The sequence below is a fragment of the Equus quagga genome, chromosome 6 (assembly GCF_021613505.1).
Source record: "Equus quagga isolate Etosha38 chromosome 6, UCLA_HA_Equagga_1.0, whole genome shotgun sequence".
NCBI classification, from domain to species: domain Eukaryota; kingdom Metazoa; phylum Chordata; class Mammalia; order Perissodactyla; family Equidae; genus Equus; species Equus quagga.
The window spans coordinates 69,521,807-69,539,121 of NC_060272.1; the positions used below are offsets into that span (position 1 = coordinate 69,521,807).

Here is a 17,315-nt window from a genome sequence, read left to right on the forward strand (position 1 = left end):
GGGAGCTGGATATATCCTCCCACTTGAAACAACCAAAAAAACAGATGAAATATATGAAACAATGATTTTCAGACATTGGACACCAAGCAGCACAAAACAGTGAACCCTGGAAAAGGGGAAATGAACAAGGGGAGCCCTATGGTTGCCCCAGGTTACTGTCTAAGGGACATTTCTAGGCTGCAGTGCAGGGAGGGGGAACCCAGGCAGAGCCTGATGGTCTCCCTGACTTGAGGAGACTACGTTGAGACTGCAGGGAAGCTGCACAGCTAGAATTCAAGGCAGAGCACTGTACGGAGAACTTCATTGAGAGAGAGCAAGCTCTGAGGGGCTGTAGAGGGTTTCCTCACCCTAAACCTACAGCTGAGTACTGATCAGCACATGCAGTTGAAGAAACTACCCACGGTCAAGGAAAGAACCACCAGAAAGGATTGGAGGTAACAATCCCAGAGTTTACCCAGGGCTGTGAATAGTTTGTGCTCTCTTCAGCCAGAGTGAAAAAGACTTGTATCACAGGGCATTGGGTAGAGTACTCAAAGGGAATTGCTTAAGTAATGAGGAAAAATTAGCTCTAGAATAAAGGCCACTCTGATCCCATATAACAACACTTAAAAGCAAGCTTTGGAAGGATTAAATCATTTTCAACTAACTTAACTGAATCCCAGAACAAAGCTAAAGAATATTTATAGGAATACAAAAATATTCAGCACCCCACAGGAAAAATTCACAAAGACTGACATCCAGTTAAAAGTCACCAGCAATGAGAAGCAGCAGGAAATATGACTCATGATGAGGAGAAACATTAATAAATAGAAACAGACCCAGAAATGTCACAGATGATAGAATTCTTAGGCAAAGATATTAAGACATCCATTATGACCACATTGCATATATTCAAGAAGCTAGAAGAAGACTGAGCATGTGAAGTAGAAACATAAAAGATACAAAAGAATATCAAAAATGAACTTGTAGAAATGACTGAGGTAAAAAAAATTATGCACTGCCCTGCATGGAAATAATAGCAGTTGAGACACTGCAGAGGAAAAGATTAATGAGTGAAATTGAGGACATAAAAACTATCCAAAATAAAACACGCAGAGAAAAAAGAATGGGGAGAAAAAAAAAGCACACCTCACCATAGAAGATATATACATGGCAAGTAAGTATATGAAAAATGCCCTGCATCATATGTCATCAGGGAAATGAAAAATTAAAACAATGAGATACCACTATACACCTATTTGAGTGGTCAAAATCCAGAACACTGACACCAGCAAATGCGGGTGAGGATGTGAAGCAACAGGAATGCTCATTCATTGCTGGTGAGAATGAAAATGGCACAGCCAGTTTGGAAGGCAGTCTGGAAGTTTCTTACAATGCTAAACATACTCTTACGATGTGATTCAGCAATTGTGATCCTGGGTATTTACCCAAAAGAGTTGAAAACTTATGTTACACAAAAATCTACACATGAATGCTTAAAACAACTTTATTCAGGGGCCGGCATGGTGGCATAGTGGTTAAGTTCATGGTGCACTCCACTTTGGCAGCCCAGGGTTTGCGGATTCAGATCCCAGGCACAGACCTATACACCACTCATCAAGCCATGCTGTGGTGGCATCCCACATATAAAAAATAGAGGAATATTGACGCAGGTGTTAGCTCAGGGTAAATCTTCCTCAAGCAAAAAGAGGAAGATTGGGAACCGATGTTAGCTCAGGGCCAAACTTCCCGACCAAAAAAAACCCCACCTTATTCATAATGGCCTAAACTTGGAAGCAACCAAAACGTCCTTCAGTAGAGAAGACAAATGGATAATAGATAAATAAATTGTGATACATCCAGACAATGGAATATTATTCAGCATAAGAAGAAATGAGCTACTGAACCATGAATAGACATGGAAGAAATGTTAATGCATATTTCTAGCTGAAAGAAGCCAATCTGAAAAGGCTACATACTGTATGGTTCTAACTATATGACATTCTAGAAAAGGCAAAACTATGGAGGCAGTGAAAGATCAGTGGTCACCAGGAGTTGGGGGGAGGGAGAGATGGATAAGCGGAGCACAGAGGATTTTTAGGGCAGTGAAACTGTGCTGTATGATACTATAATGGTGGATGCATGTCATACGTTTAGCCTAATGTCTAAATAGAATGTACAAAACCAGCAGCGAACTCTAATGTAAACTGTGGGCTTTGGGTGATAATGACGTGTCAGTGTAGGTTCATCAATTGTAATAAATGGACCACTCTCCAGGGGAATGTCAATAGTAGGGGAAATTGTGTGTGCGTGTGGACAAGGAGTACACAAAAACTCTCTTTACATTCCATTCAATTTTGCCATAAATGTAAAACTGCTCTAAAAAATAAAATCTATTAAAAAGATCAGTTAGCTATGGAATAACTTCAAGCAGTCAAATGTACGTGTAATTGGAGTCTCCAAAGGAAAGGAGAAAGAAGAAAACAGAAAGAAATATTTGAAGAAATAATGGCCTAATTTTTACAAATTTGATGAAAACTTCACACCAGCAGAACCAGGATCCTCAATGAACTCCAAGCTCAAGAAATTTCAAAACTACACCAAAGCTCATCATAATGAAATTATTTAAAACCAATGATAAAGAGATAATCTTAAAAGCCACCAGAGGGAAAAGATACATTCCATACAGAGGAACAAAGAAAGAATGACCTCAGATTTCTCTTTGGAAATAATGCAAGCCAATGGAGCAGTATGTTTAAGTGTTGAAAGAAAAACTGTCAAATTAGAATTCTACATCCAGAAAAAATATCTTTCAAATAAAGATAAAATAATGACTATCTTATGCATAAAAACATCAAAGAGTTTATCACCAGCAGACCTGCAATATAAGAAATGTTAAAGGAAGTCCTTCAGGCTAACGGGAAATGATACCAGGTGGAAATCTGGATCCACACAAAGAAATGAAGAGTGCTGGAAATGATAAATACATGGTAAATGCAATTGAAGTCATTTTTAATAATCCTTAAAAATAATCGAATATTTAAAGCAAATACAATATATTTGGGAGTTTATAACAATTGGAGAAGTAAAACATATGACAGCAATAGTCCAAAAGGAGAAAGAAAATGGAAGTACAATGTTGTAAGTTTTGTGTACTATACATGAAGTACTATGATAATGGCTGAAGACAGACTGACGTCAAAGCTCTAAACTGTAAACCCTAGAGCAAAGACTAAGAACCTAATCAACAACAACAATAAAAACCAAAGAGTTATAGCTTATAAACTAACGAAGGAAGTAAAATGACACCAAAGAAATATTTAAGTACAGTCATGCATTGCATAATGATGGGGATATGTTCTGAGAAATGCATCGTTAGGTGATTTTGTCCTTGTGCGAACATCATACCACGTACTTACACAATCCTAGATGGCCTAGCCTACTACACAGCTAGGCTGTATGGTACTAATCTTACAGGACCACTGTTGTATATGTGGTCCATCACTGACAGCAATATCGTTATGAGGCGCATGATTGTAATACAAAAGAAGGCAGACAAAGAAGCAAAGGCAATTCAATGGAGAAAAGATAGTCTCTTCAGCAAACTGAGACAAGTGGACATCCATACGCAAAACAATGAAACTTGGTCCCTACCTCTTCCCACATGCATAAATTATCTCAAAAGGAATCATAGACAAATGTGAAAAAACAAAACTATAAAACTTATGGAATAAAACACAGGAGAAAAATCTTTATGACCTTGTGTTAGGCAAAGGTTTCTCAGATATGACACCAAAAATAATCCTCATAAAAGAAAAAATTGATAAATTGGACATTTTCAGTATTAAAAACTTCTGATCTTTGAAAGACACTGCTAAGAGAATGAAAAGATGAGGCACAGACCGGAAGAAAATCTTCACAAATCACTTATCTGATAAAGGACTTGTGTCTACAATATATAAAGAACTCTAAAAATGCAATAATGGGAAAATAATCGACCATTTAAAAAATGGGCAAGTGATTTGAAAGACGCTTCAAAGTAAGTACACAGATGGAAAAAAGGAAATGGAAAAGAAATTCAGCATCATTAGTTATTGGGAAGATGCAAATTATAACCACAGAGTATTAAATATCACTACACACCAATTAGAATGGCTAAAATTCAAGAGACTGGGCATACCACATGTTGGCAAGGATGTGGAGAAACTGGAACTCTTATACACTGCTGTTGGGAATGTAAAATGGTAAAACACTTTGGAAAACAGCTTGGCAGTTCTTAAAAAGATACACCTATCATATGATTCCATCATTCCACTTCCATGAGAAAAAAAAGGAAATATCCATATAAAGAATTATACATGAATGTTCATAGCAGCTTTATTTGTAGTAGTCAAAAACTGGAAAAACCTAAGTGTCCATCAATAGAAGAATGAATAAACAAATTGTGATATATCTATATAATGGAATTCTACTCAAAAATAAAAAGGAACAAACTACTGATACATAAAACAATATTGGCAGCCAGCCCAGTGGTGCAGTGGTTAAGCTTGCACATTCCGTTTCGGCAGCCAGGGCTTTGCTGGTTAGGATCCCGGGGGCAGACATGGCACCACTTGTCCAGCCATGCTGTGGCAGGCATCCCACATATAAAGTAGAGGAAGATGGGCACAGATGTTAGCTCAGGGCCCATCTTCCTCAGCAAAAAGAGGAGGATTGATGGCAGATGTTAGCTCAGGGCTAATCTTCCTCAAAAAATAAATAAATAAAATAAAACAATATGGATGAATCTCAGACACATTATGGCAAGTGAAAGAAGCCAGAAAAAATTGAGTAGATACTGCATGTTTCTTTCTACATAAAATTTTTAAGAATGCAGTCTGAACTATAGTGAGAGAAGGCAGATCATTGGTTGTCTGGGGACTGGAGGTGGGAGGCAAGAGAGGATGGAGAGAAGATTACAAAGGGGCATGAGGAAGCTTTTGGAGGGCAGAAGTTTATCATCTTGATTGTGATGTTGGTTTCACGGGTATATTCATATGTCAAAACTTATCAAATTTTACACTTTAAATCAGTGTAGTTTATTCTATGTCACTCATACCTCAATAAAGCTATAAACATTTTAAAAACAGCATGATTAGAAATAATAAAACTAAACATTTTGTGCAGATAGTTCCCTGCTCAGAGGGTACCTTCCAGGGAAGAGAATGGGGTCTTAAGTCCAGACCCGGGTGTCATTTGTCAGGGGGAAAGCGAGCCTTTTTGTAATTCAGCCACCCAGTGGAATTCGCGTGTGTGTAATATTTTTCCTGAAGGTGTTGGTCTTTTTCTAATTCACAGAAACCTTTGTTGGTGTAAGCAGCAGCCTTCATGAAGCTACATGTTATCATCATAATAACTTATTATGTTTTAATTTTATTCAAAAATAAGAAAAAGATTCTAGGGAGACTAAAGGAATTTCTGAACTTTAAAGTTTCTCTACATGTGAGAATGCAGATAATAAAAGATTCCTAAAGTTAACAGAAAATATGAAAACCATGAAGCGATTGGAGTTATGGTTTTTTAAACTACATATTTCAACTTTAACTAAGATGTGTTAACTCCTGTTATAAAAGATAAGGAAATCAGCAGAGTTTTACCTCCTGCTACATCCCCTTCTCTAACTTTTTTAATTTTGCTCTTGTATTATTATTTTGAAGTTGTCAGACTAAAAACTTGTGTGAATTATAATTACGTAACTAAAACTACGTAAGACTGTGTAAAAGCCTGGATTCTGTATTTAAATGGGTTCGATGCTTACCACCTGTCCTTGTATTGCAGTTTCTCCATTTCTGAGTTAATTTCCATTTTTATCTTCCTCTTGGTAGCCTTTGTTATCAAGTTGTATTTTTTAAGGAGGTATATTGGATGTTCCTTGAATTCTTGCAATTCTAAGACTATGTTGTTTTTACTTACAGGACAACTTGATGGGGCGTGCACATTTGGGGGCACATTTTATTTCCCTAAGTCCTTTGTCAACAAATGTTCCTGTTTCCCCGGCATCGAGGGCTTCTGTCTGGATGTCTATGTGATTCGTTCTTTAGAGGGAACCGTCAGTCACTTTCCTGGAACTTGACATTACAGATTATCTGGAGCGCAGTGTATCCCATCATGCAACCAGTTTATTATATTTTTTATTTCTGAAAAGTTTTCTGCTCCTATTTGAATACTCTTTGTGTCCTTGATGTTGTTCTCTTCTTCAGAACACCAATTTTATGTATGTTAGACTTTTCTTTGTCCCCCATTTCTGTTCTCTTTCCCACAATCATTTACCACCTCATCGAATTCTTCAGGCCTGTCTGCTGAGTCCTGGCTGTGTTTTCTAACTAACCCTTTCATTTTGTGGCTTCAAATGTAATTTTTGTGTCTTCAACATTATTATATTTTCTTCTATTTCAATCTTAGGCTTTGCCAGCTGACTTTTTGCCTTTTAAGTGGTTTTATGATATATTGTTTTAATAAGTATATTTCTTTTTTTAGCTTAAAAACTTTTAAAGAGAGATGATGTCTACAATTTCTTTGAAACTATGGAGAACTGCTACTGTGACCTTTTGTTGATTTTCTTTGGGTAATTTATTTTGTGATGCATGTTTGCTTGTTCTCACTCCTCTACCCTCACCCCCCACACTTTTTTCCCAAATTTCTTTTTACGTCTCCCTGGGTGGTTCCTTTGTGACTATTGCTCATATTTTAATGCTACCTACTGTTTGTAAAGAAATAATATGAGCCTATGGCTGGGGTAAAGGATGAGCTGGGGCCTTCTGTTGTCTTACAATAGATTGTCACCAAATCTATTATTTCCTTTGCCCTAGGGGCAAGTCTCCTCCCATTTTTGGATATTCTTGGCAGACTTCTTTTGTGAAGGGCTGGATAGTAAATATTTTAGGCTTTGTGAACCATGCAATCTCTATCTTCACTACTCAACTCTGCTGTTGTAGCCTGTTATGGACTGAATTACATCAGCCCAGAATTCACAGGTTGAAGCCCTAACCACCGATATGACTGTGTTCAGAGATAGGATCTTTTAGGAGATAATTAAGGTTAAATGAGACCATAAGGGTGGAAGTCTGATCCCGTAGGACTGCTGTCCTTATACGAAGAGGAAGAGTTGGACAGCCACTTGCAGAAAATGATATTGGACCACTATCTTACACCATACAGAAAAATCAACTCAAAATGGATTAAAGACTTGAATGTAAGACCTGAAACCATAAAACTCCTAGAAGAAAGCATAGGTGGTAAGCTCCTTGTCATCAGTCTTGGCAATAATTTTTTGGATTTGACACGAAAAGCAAAAGCAACAAAAGCAAACATAAACAAGTGGGACTACGTTAAACTAAAAGGCTTCTGAACAGCAAAGGAAGCCATCAACAGAATAAAAAGGGTACTTTCTGAATGGGAGAAGAGATTTGCAAATCATATATCTGATATGGAGGTAATAGCCAAAATGTATAAAGAACTCATGCAACTCAATAGCAAAAAAACAAATCTGATTGAAAAATGGGCAGAAGATCTTAATAGACATTTTTCCAAAGAAGACATACAGATGGACAATAGGTACAAGAAAAGATGCTCAACATCAGGGAAATGCAAATCAAAATTACAATGAGATATCACCTCACACCTCTTAGAATGGTTATCATCAAAAAGCAAGAAAAAACAAATGTTGGCAAGGATGTGGAGAAAAGAAAATCCTTGTGCACTGGAGGTGTGAATATAAATTGGTGCAGCCACTATGGAAAGGAGCATAGATGTTTCTCAAAAAATTAAAACTAGAACTACCATATGATCCAGCAATTCCAATTCAGGATATGTATCTGAAGAAAGCAAAAACATTAATTCAAAACTATATATATACTCCAATGTTCAGTACAGTATTATTTACAATAGCTAAGATATGGAAACAACCTAAATGTCCATTGATAGATGAATGGATAAAGAAAACGTGAATATGGAATATTATTCATCCATAAAAAAAGAATAAAATCTTGCTATTCATGACAACATGGGTAGACCTTGAGGGCATTATGCTGAGTGAAATAAGTCAGAGTAAGACCAATACTATGCAATCTCACTTATATGTGGAATTTAAACAAACAAACACACAAACAAACCAAGCTCACAGATACAGAGGACAGATTGGTGGTTGCCAGAGACTTGAGAGGTAGTTGAGAGGTAGATAGAATAACTGAAGGCAGTCAAACCTCCAGTTATAAATAAGTCAGTCACAGGGATGTAACTACAGCATGGAGACTATAATTGATAATATTGTATTGCATGTTTGAAAGTTGCTAAGAGAGTAGATCTTAAAAGGTCTCATCGCAAGAAAAAAAATTCTATAACTATGTATAGTGATGGATATTAACTAGACTTATTGTGGTGGTCGTTTCACAATATAAACAAATATCGACTCCTCATGCACCTAAAACTAACATAATGCACGTCAATTCTACCTCAATAAAATAAAGACAAAAAAAAAAAGAAGAAGAAGAGGAAGAGACACCAGGGATCTGTGTGCACAGAGAAAAGACCGTGTGAGAACACAGGAAGAAAGTGATCTAGAAGCTAAGCATAGAGGCCTTGGGAGAAACCAACTCTGCCAACACCTTGGTCTTGGGCGTTCAGCCTTCAGAACTGTGAGAAAACAAGCTTCTGTTATTTAGCCCCCCATCTGTGGTATTTTATTATGGCAGCCCTATATATATATAGCCTGACAGCAGCCATAGACAACATGTAAACAAATGAACATGGCTGTGTTCCAATAAAACTTTATTCATGGACTCTGAAATTTGAATTTTATATAATTTTCTTGTGTCATGAAATATCCTTTCTTTGATTTTTTAAAAACCATTTGAAAATGTAAAAGCCATTCTCAGCTCATAGCAGAACAAAAACAGTCAATGGGCTGGATTTGGCCAGCAGGCCGTAGCTGCCACCCCTGTGCAAAATGGCAGTCTGATTCACAGAGAAGCCCAGTAAACCACAAGCCTTTGTGTTAAGATCTTATAGTTGGTTATTCCCCCTCGTCTTCAACCTTGCTCGCTTCCAGGTGTCGAAAGTAATAGGGCTCGTCAGCTGTCTTCATGAGCCCACCTCTCCTGCCTTCCTTCCATAATAGGGCGCTGCAGGCGAGGGCACTCCTTGCTTCTCTCAGACTCTCGTAGAACTCCTAGAACTGGCTGTTCTAATCAAAGGATCATTGGCCAGACCTTCCACCATTGTGACGTTTATTTTCGGAGACGTCTGCATCCTGTTCAGAGTCTGAGGTTTGGGGCTGCTCTCAGTGCCCTCGTTCTGGCAGAGCTTTCCACTGTAATTGACTTCTGTGTGTCATAGTCTGTGGTTTAGGCTTATGGCCATTTCTTGTTTCATCGGTGATGGAGGATTTTTTTTTTCCTCCTGTTTTCCATCATGTCTCTGGGCTTTAAGAGACTAGAGTAGAGTAAAAGTTCTTTTACATACACATCTGTGAACGGAAGTCAGTCAAATACTTCTGGACAGTTGGGAATGGGTCTTTTGTTCTGTCTTCCCAGAGTGTAGCCCAGGGCTCAGTCCAGAGTAAATATCTTCTGAATCACTAATTTTCTCCATTTTCCCTATGAAATATTTTCCTACCTCTTCTATCTACACTGGGTCCGTTCTCACACATGCTGCCGTCACCTCCTCTTTGGTGACTGTGTAGTCTCCAAGCTGGGCTCATCTCCTCTGGCCTTGCTCCCCTCTAATTCATTCTCCACTTTGCAGCAGAATGGTCTTATTACATCACAAATCTGAGCATGCCACTCAATAAGAGTTCTTTATTCTTAGGATAAGGTCTAGAGCCAAGCATATAGGAGGCATTCAATTAATATCTGGTACTGAAAGATTATGGGGAAGTCAGGAGCCTCAGGCCCTAAGATGGAGCTGGGATAGGTCATACTAAACAGCAGTTACAGTGTCCCCTTTGGAAGTTTATTAAATCTTTTTTTGCCTCAGCTTTTCTGTCTATAAGTACTTGGTTATGAACATAAAACAAAAGTAAGAGAGTAGATGAATGTATTAGTTCATGTCTACCAAGAGGCATACACCAAGATAGGATTAGACATGCAAGAAACTTATTGAGAAAGGAAGCAGAGAAAGGTGGGAGGAGCCTCCATACTGCATCGGAGATCTAACACCTGTGGAAGGAGAGAGGAAAGGAGGAGTCGCAGACCATAGGGCAGTTCCACGAAAGGGTTGACTAGACCAATGGGAGGTCCTGTAGCAAAGTCAAAGATAGCGAATGTCCTGCCTCTGGCTGGAAAGGGTCTGTATCAGTGCCCCCACTAAGCTCACATCCATTGGATGGGAGCAGCCTGCAGCAATCATGGCCTTAGCATTAAGGAAGTGGTGGATCTAAGGAGGGCAATAGCTCCCTGAGGAGAAGATCTGAGCAGCACATGTTTATAGCCACCACAAGAAGGAGGCCCTTTGAGTTAGCAGAGGAGGCATTAAGCAAACACAGGAAAAAAATCACCTTTCAGTTGTCCAAGGACTGTCTATTTATCTTGTTGGTTTCATATCATGAACTCATCAGCCTTGCTTTTTAAGTTTCTTCTTCCTGCTACATTCCTTTTATCCTTTTCACTACTCATAGCAACACCTTTATGCAAAGGTTGGCAGGAACAGGGAAGCAAGAAGAATTCATGCCGTTTTTTTCCGCTATTGAGGACCAAACAGCAGGACCAAAACTCCTGCCTCGTCCACCTTATTTTTTTTAACTCTTCATTTTGGGAGACTGTTTTTCTTTTCCTTTTTCAATGGTAGCATGCAGCAAAGCGTTGATACAAGTGGTTTTGTCTAAAGCTGATGTTAAGTTATATTTTGGTAGATTTTAAAGTCCCAGACCTCCATTAACACAGATAAAAGTAGTGATATGATCTTATTTTTATTATCTCCTGTTCTTCATCTCTTATTGACATTTCCTTAAACTACTGATTTGATTTTCCGAGGCTTTCAAATTCAAAATGAATGTTCCAGGAAAGCCAACATCACCAGTATTTATTCCATACCCAGAAGAAAACATGTTCTTAAGCATCATTTTTGTTTCTTACAGCACTTAGGATTCATTCAGGAAGTTGCTTGAGCTGGAGCCAGACAGAGGAGCAGACCATCCAACTTCTGACATTTTCCGGGGCTATGTCCCCAAAACTTAGTGACCCAATTCTTCTCTATTGGTCTGTATTCAGCTGACCAAGTCAGGGCCTAAGTCATCAGGCTTAATGGGCGTTTTGTTTTTTTAAACCAGAAACCACTCTTATAAAGAAAATGAAGCATTAAATAAAATATGCCACTATAATCTTGTATAATCTTAAAAGCTGGCAGTACTGGTCTATAAAAACAAGCCTGAAAGCCAAGGCAAATAGGCCTACGAAGCAGTCAAACCCAGGGGGATGTTGCCCAAGGAGTCCTGCCATGTGGTAACAGCCAAACCAAACTGTTGGTTTCAATTTCTTACTTATGCACACCTAAAAGTGAGGTGGGGGATATGATTACTAAAGGATGGAATTGAGATGAGATAGAATGACTTTGCTTCTATACCTTCTTTAAAGGTGGGCAATAATTTTAAAGTTAGAGCTGAAACTGAATATAGTAGTTGAAGAGAAAGGTATTTTCATGTAGATACACATAAATGTTCCAGGTTTCCTATTTGCTTACAATTCATTGATTAAGCATATTATATGCCCAATCTGGTCCTAGATGCTATGGATGAGAGATGTGTATAAAAGTACACAATTTTTAAATTTAATCCTTACGTTCTTATGAGGTCTATATTACCATCTCCATTTACATATAAGGAAGCTAAGTCTCAGACAAGTGAGAGAAGTTGCGTAAGCCCACATAACTAGTGAGAGTTGGATTCAAGACTCAAATCCAATGTGTCTAACTCAAAAGCCCAACTCTTTTTGGTATACCATAATGCCTTCAAAGAAATAGACAGAGGCAGGTCTTAATTTTCCAGTACTTACAATTTGCTTGAGGCAGGATGATAGGTTTATGAAATAACTAGAGAATAATTTTATATTTACATAAAGTATAAATATATTTGAGTATGAGACTATGGTCTGAGTACTACAAGAGTACAAAAGAGGAAAACACCGTTACTTCTCAGATAGTAAACAGATTTCCCTTGCGCCCCTTCTCCAGCTCCAGCCCTCCTTCCTCCTGGCCCTTATTCCCCCAGAGAATCTAGAGGCCCTCATATGTGTACACCCCCAACTTTCTGTCACCTTTCCCTGCTCTAGCTCTATCAGCGGTCCACCTCAGCCAAGCTGTCTCAGCGTCCTCCTTATCTTCTTTCCCATCAGGCCCTGTGCTCCTGGGTCCATTCTTGCCCCTTTCTCAGGAACCCTGCTCCCTGGTTACTGCAGCAGCAATCGTCATGAGGTTCTTTCTCCTCAGGCCCTGAATGTGTTGAAATCTCTTCTAATTTATGAAAGCCCTCCATCACACTGCCTCCGAAGGCTAGCAGTTTTGCATCCTTCAACCTTTCTAGGTCAACCTTTCTAGGTCAAGCTTCTTGAGATGAGATTATTTCCCATTTATTCCTTAATTTATCCTCCTCAAACTTCTATCCCCTGGCTCTAGCCAAGGTCGTTTCGTAATTACCAACTTTTAGTATCTTCAGAGTTGTCCACTTTCAGGCCTTTTCTATTAACCTACTCCTCCTGGCTAAGATCTTCCCTTTCACTCTTGGCTGCTTTTTCTCAGTCATTTCTTTCAGCCTTAAAAATTATTACACCTTCAGGCTTTTGCCCTTGCCTCTCTTATTCTCAGTATAATCACACTTTCCCCGAACAGGCTCATCCTCTTTCAGGCTGGAATTATCACTGATATTGCATATTTATTCAGTTCAGACCGCTTTCCTGAACACCAGCTTGTTTATACACTCCCAATTGTGTGTCCCACAGTCACTTCTATCTCCATGTGTCTAAAAGTAGAATTCCCCACTTTATACTCCAAACCGCTCTCCACCTCCCCTGTCACTCGTCTTAATCAACGTGACACCTTCACGGATCTGGTTGCCCCAGCCCAAACCTGAAAATCATCCAAGACAGCTATCTCTCCGTCCCTTCCTCTATCTGCTTTTAACCAATCCCCTCCTAAATATGACTCGTAACTACTACTTCCTCACGTGTAGTCTAGTCAAGGTCCATGTTTCACCTCATCTTGGTCTACTGCAACCATCACCTGACTTGTGTCTGATCTCTTCCTCCCCCAGTCTATCCCTCATGTTGCATTCAGATTTATCATTACAAAACCTACATTTTTGGAGTTCTCATCACCCATAAAAGTCATTCCCAACTCTTTAACATAGTATTTGCACTCCTTTATTATCTAGCCCATGTTTATCTTTCTAACCCATGACTTTACACTCTTCCCCATAACTTCCCCATAGCAATACTGGAATACTTATATTTCCTCGAACACTCGTGCTCTCCTCTGCCCCTTTCCTTCATACACGTTGTTCCTTCTCTTTCGAATTCCCTTCTCCCTCTTGTTTTCCCAGTGAACTTATTAACAGTCATATTAAATATGACTGTCTCATAAACCTCCTCTGATTCTCTTCACGAGATCCACTACTCCTTTTCTCTGTGCAGCCATCATGTCTTGCATATACCCCTATTCATATACTTCTTCCACAGGATGTTAGTCTTTTCACTACGGGGCTGTCTTTTGCTCTAGATTGTGATCTCATTTAGAGCAGAGAACTCAGTTTCATCCTAATCCAGGTGGATTTTCAACAGCACACTCAAACGTAGTGAAAGTTTTTCACTACTAACTTTAAGGCCTTCTCAAATGTTAGTTCCTCTTATCTAAATCAGTTAATTCTGTATCATGATAAACTCTGCCTTGAATAGCTTTCTGGTTGTTTTGTGTATATATGCCTTATCTCTCTTTCTAGATTTTCACATCTTAGAGTCTTTTACTTATCCATGAAATTAGCTTAGAGTGGATCAGGTCTCTTGTAAAGTTAAATAGCCAGGCCAAGATATTAGAAGTATTTCTCACTAGGCGTGTGATATTGTTACTTGGCTAGGAAACTCATGTTTAAATCATGAAACCAAATAACTTTTTATGATTATTAAAGAATTATGAACTAAATAGGGTGAAAAAAGTTTGATTTTTGAGCCAGTTAATTCACACTCCCATTTCTCCATTTCTCACAGGTTAATCCATTGGCTTTGCATTCAGAGCTTTTGTTTGTCGCTTTAAGCATCTCATAACATAATATTTCTGTTATTACTACCTGGCAAATGCTTGTGTAAGTGTATCCATTAATTTTCAATTCTTCTAACAAAATTCAGTGAAAATTCACATGATATATGTTTTATACTATTGCATTGATGCCTCCAGATAAGTAGTGACATCTTCTCGAGGAAAGGGTCAGGAGCACGTATGTTGGGGTCAATCAGAGTCAGGGGATAGCCCAAATCAAGTGTTCAAATTGAAGAAGGAAACTTAGCACAGGATCTAAAGAGAAAAACATTAAAAGTCTGAGCAAGCAGGACAAGAAGACCCATATCTCACGTTCATGGACCAGAGACAAGGACAGCATCCAGAGGCCTCCATGCCTATCTGGTTGTCCCAGTAGCATCATGCTCAGCTGCTGCTCCCACACAGGCTCATGGCAAAACCTGCCTTGAATCAAAGGATTGGTCAAACTTTGCCTAGAGAGAAGGAGGTGGTAGAAAAGATGGAATGTTTTAGGTCTTTATGGTTTTACATGGTTCTGGACAACTTACTTCACATATTTATCCAGATGCAAAATTCCTTGGATCATTGTTTTAGAATGAACTTTATTAACTAAACTCAATCCAGGAAAATTCTGTAATCACTTTTGTTATTAAGAAACTTCATTTTCATTTGATGCATACCTTTCTTACTCATTTATTCATTTCTGGGACTTGGTCCAAATCTTATATAAAACATACCCAGAAAGAGAGAAAACAAGTGGCCTCTTTATATAAACTAATCAAGAAGGAAATGAAGCCACTCAAATGTGGCCTATGCCATCTGTGGTCTGTGATAAATAGTAAAACTACAGTTAGATTTTTTTCTTTAAATGTTAACTCTAAAATATAAAATCCTTTTTATTAGCACCAGATGTCAAGAATAGTTATTAAAATGCCATGGTTTATTAAATAACATCATTTTAGACTCACTGAACTAATAAAGACTATTTTTTTTTTTGCATTTAGATTGAATGTCTGAAATTATGTATTACTGCCTCTACTCAAATAAGTGAAACTAATATGTATGTATGTCAAAATTTAAGTTTAGAAGTAGAAAGATTTATACAACATGGGCTGAACTGAAATATTTTTAAATCTTGAAAAGTAGATTTTCATTTGATTCTCATATTTAAGATTTATTGAGATTTTTATATAGCACTGAAATAAACATTATATGTCTCAGGTCTAGAGGAAATCAGGAGAAGGTCAAATAAAAGTGCAGAGTAGATTTTAAATTATATAATGTATTCTCTTTATCCTTTTTAGCAGCCTGATCTGTGGCTTTCACAGCACAGTTATCGGTGAGGAAATCTGTTATCGTCTGTTCCTCCCACACCCGCACCAGCTGAGAGTCACTGCAGCCTTTTCTCAACATGAGTCAAGGAGGAAATAGCTTTGACAAGCAGGTAGAAACCACTATATCGAATTTTTGCAGAAATAAAAAGTTTTGGAAACTCTCTGCAAGACTACACTTGGAATATTTTGAATTCAAATTTAAAGTCAGTAATGAAAATGTAGTATGACAATTAAGGAACATTATATTTTCATTTTAGTTCATCACGAACCAATACTTTGGTTGAACCTCTTCTCTTGGCAGGCCTCCTTGAAATGACTCTGGAATTGCAGATTGTAATGTTTTAAAATATTTCCTTTTCCCTTTCATTTTTATATATAGTTTATACATGATCTATTAGGTAGCTAAGATGAGGAGGATTAGGAAAAGTTTTTTGGGGATATAAATTCACCTACATCAAAGTCAGCCGGCCTTAAATTACATGGGCCAAAGTCATTGTGTAATACCCTCATCCTTTATATTTGTCCAGGAACCCAGCTTTCTAGTTCTAATCTGCTGATTAGCCTTAGCCGCTCATTGCTCCTCCTTAGACACTATTCCTCAATGTTTAAATCAGGGTCACCACTGAATATAATTTATTGAATTTGAAACCAGCAGGTGTATTCTGGGCAAAGTAAAAAGCAAATAGTAAGATGGCTTACATGTTTACCTAAGGGTTTATTTGTTTTGGGATTTTATCTGCTGGTTTTGGTTTTACAGGTTTACTATAAAGGTATTAGGAACAAATGGGCCCTTTGTGTTTCAGGAGCAGCAGGTGTCGAAACAACTTTCTGGTTTGGACAATAGTAGTCAATGTACTTATTGACTTGATTGATCATCACATGCCCCACGGGCTATAGCCTCCCCATAAAAAATTATCTGGATGTTTTTATGGTTCTCTAGTGTTGTTCGGTTCATTTAATGGGCATATTTGTCTATGTGGGCTAAGGATACATGTTTGGGTAAATTTGTTCCAAAAAACAATTGCAATGTCATAGAACAACTTCCTAAAATGTTGTTATTCTTAGATGTGTGAACATGGGTTTATAATTACTATGGCTTTAGAAGTATTAAGAATTTAACACCTTCTTGGGGATCTCTTCAAATGAAGCAAGTGACTCTTAAACATACTTCAAAGGAATTTACTACGATTTATCTATGAGACAATTCTAACCGTTCTAGAGTTCCCAAACCTCCAGTTTGGATGATTTACCTGCCCCCGGAGAGCTGTACAACAGAGAGGAAAGGTCGAGCACCCAGCACAGTGTTGGAAATGTGTGTTTTATATACTGACTAAGCACTCAAATATTTATTGCGTAAAATCTTCAGAGAAATAACCCATGGGTGGTCTGGAGATGTTTACCCTGACTATACTGGCATCAATGAGTGATGTTATCCCAGAGGCGGCTCCATAGTGCATGCTCCCGTTATGTTTCTAGAGCTGACTGTAATCTCATAATGACTTCAAGTGAGTATAAACCATTATGTCCAAGTTAGTAGCAGTTCCTTTATTATCTGCCCATAAATCATATTTTGGATCTTAGAGATATTCCATTAATGTGCTCCATTGCTGGGGTCTAAAAAGTTTCTACCCTATTATGCGGATCTCTAAACAGTGGGGTTTGAGGTGGAAGGTAATGGGGAGTTGAACATAAACAGTTGCAACAAAACATGTGCATCTAGAGCTTTGGTGGCTGTGTCTTCTGTTTTCG

At 38.1% G+C, this 17,315-nt stretch overlaps 1 protein-coding gene across 2 annotated transcripts in view; it reads left to right on the forward strand.

Moving 5' to 3' along the window:
• STARD13 (StAR related lipid transfer domain containing 13) overlaps positions 1-17,315 on the forward strand; it is a 488,843-nt gene that overhangs the window by 179,512 nt on the left and 292,016 nt on the right. The window contains exon 1 of one of the 2 annotated variants that reach the window (XM_046664326.1): positions 15,623-15,676. The exons of the other annotated variant lie outside the window; for it this stretch is intronic. Coding sequence (XP_046520282.1) covers positions 15,644-15,676 — 33 coding nt within the window. The 5' untranslated portion in view covers positions 15,623-15,643. Of the gene's footprint in view, positions 1-15,622; positions 15,677-17,315 lie in introns of those variants that run through there. 2 annotated transcript variants of the gene reach the window in all.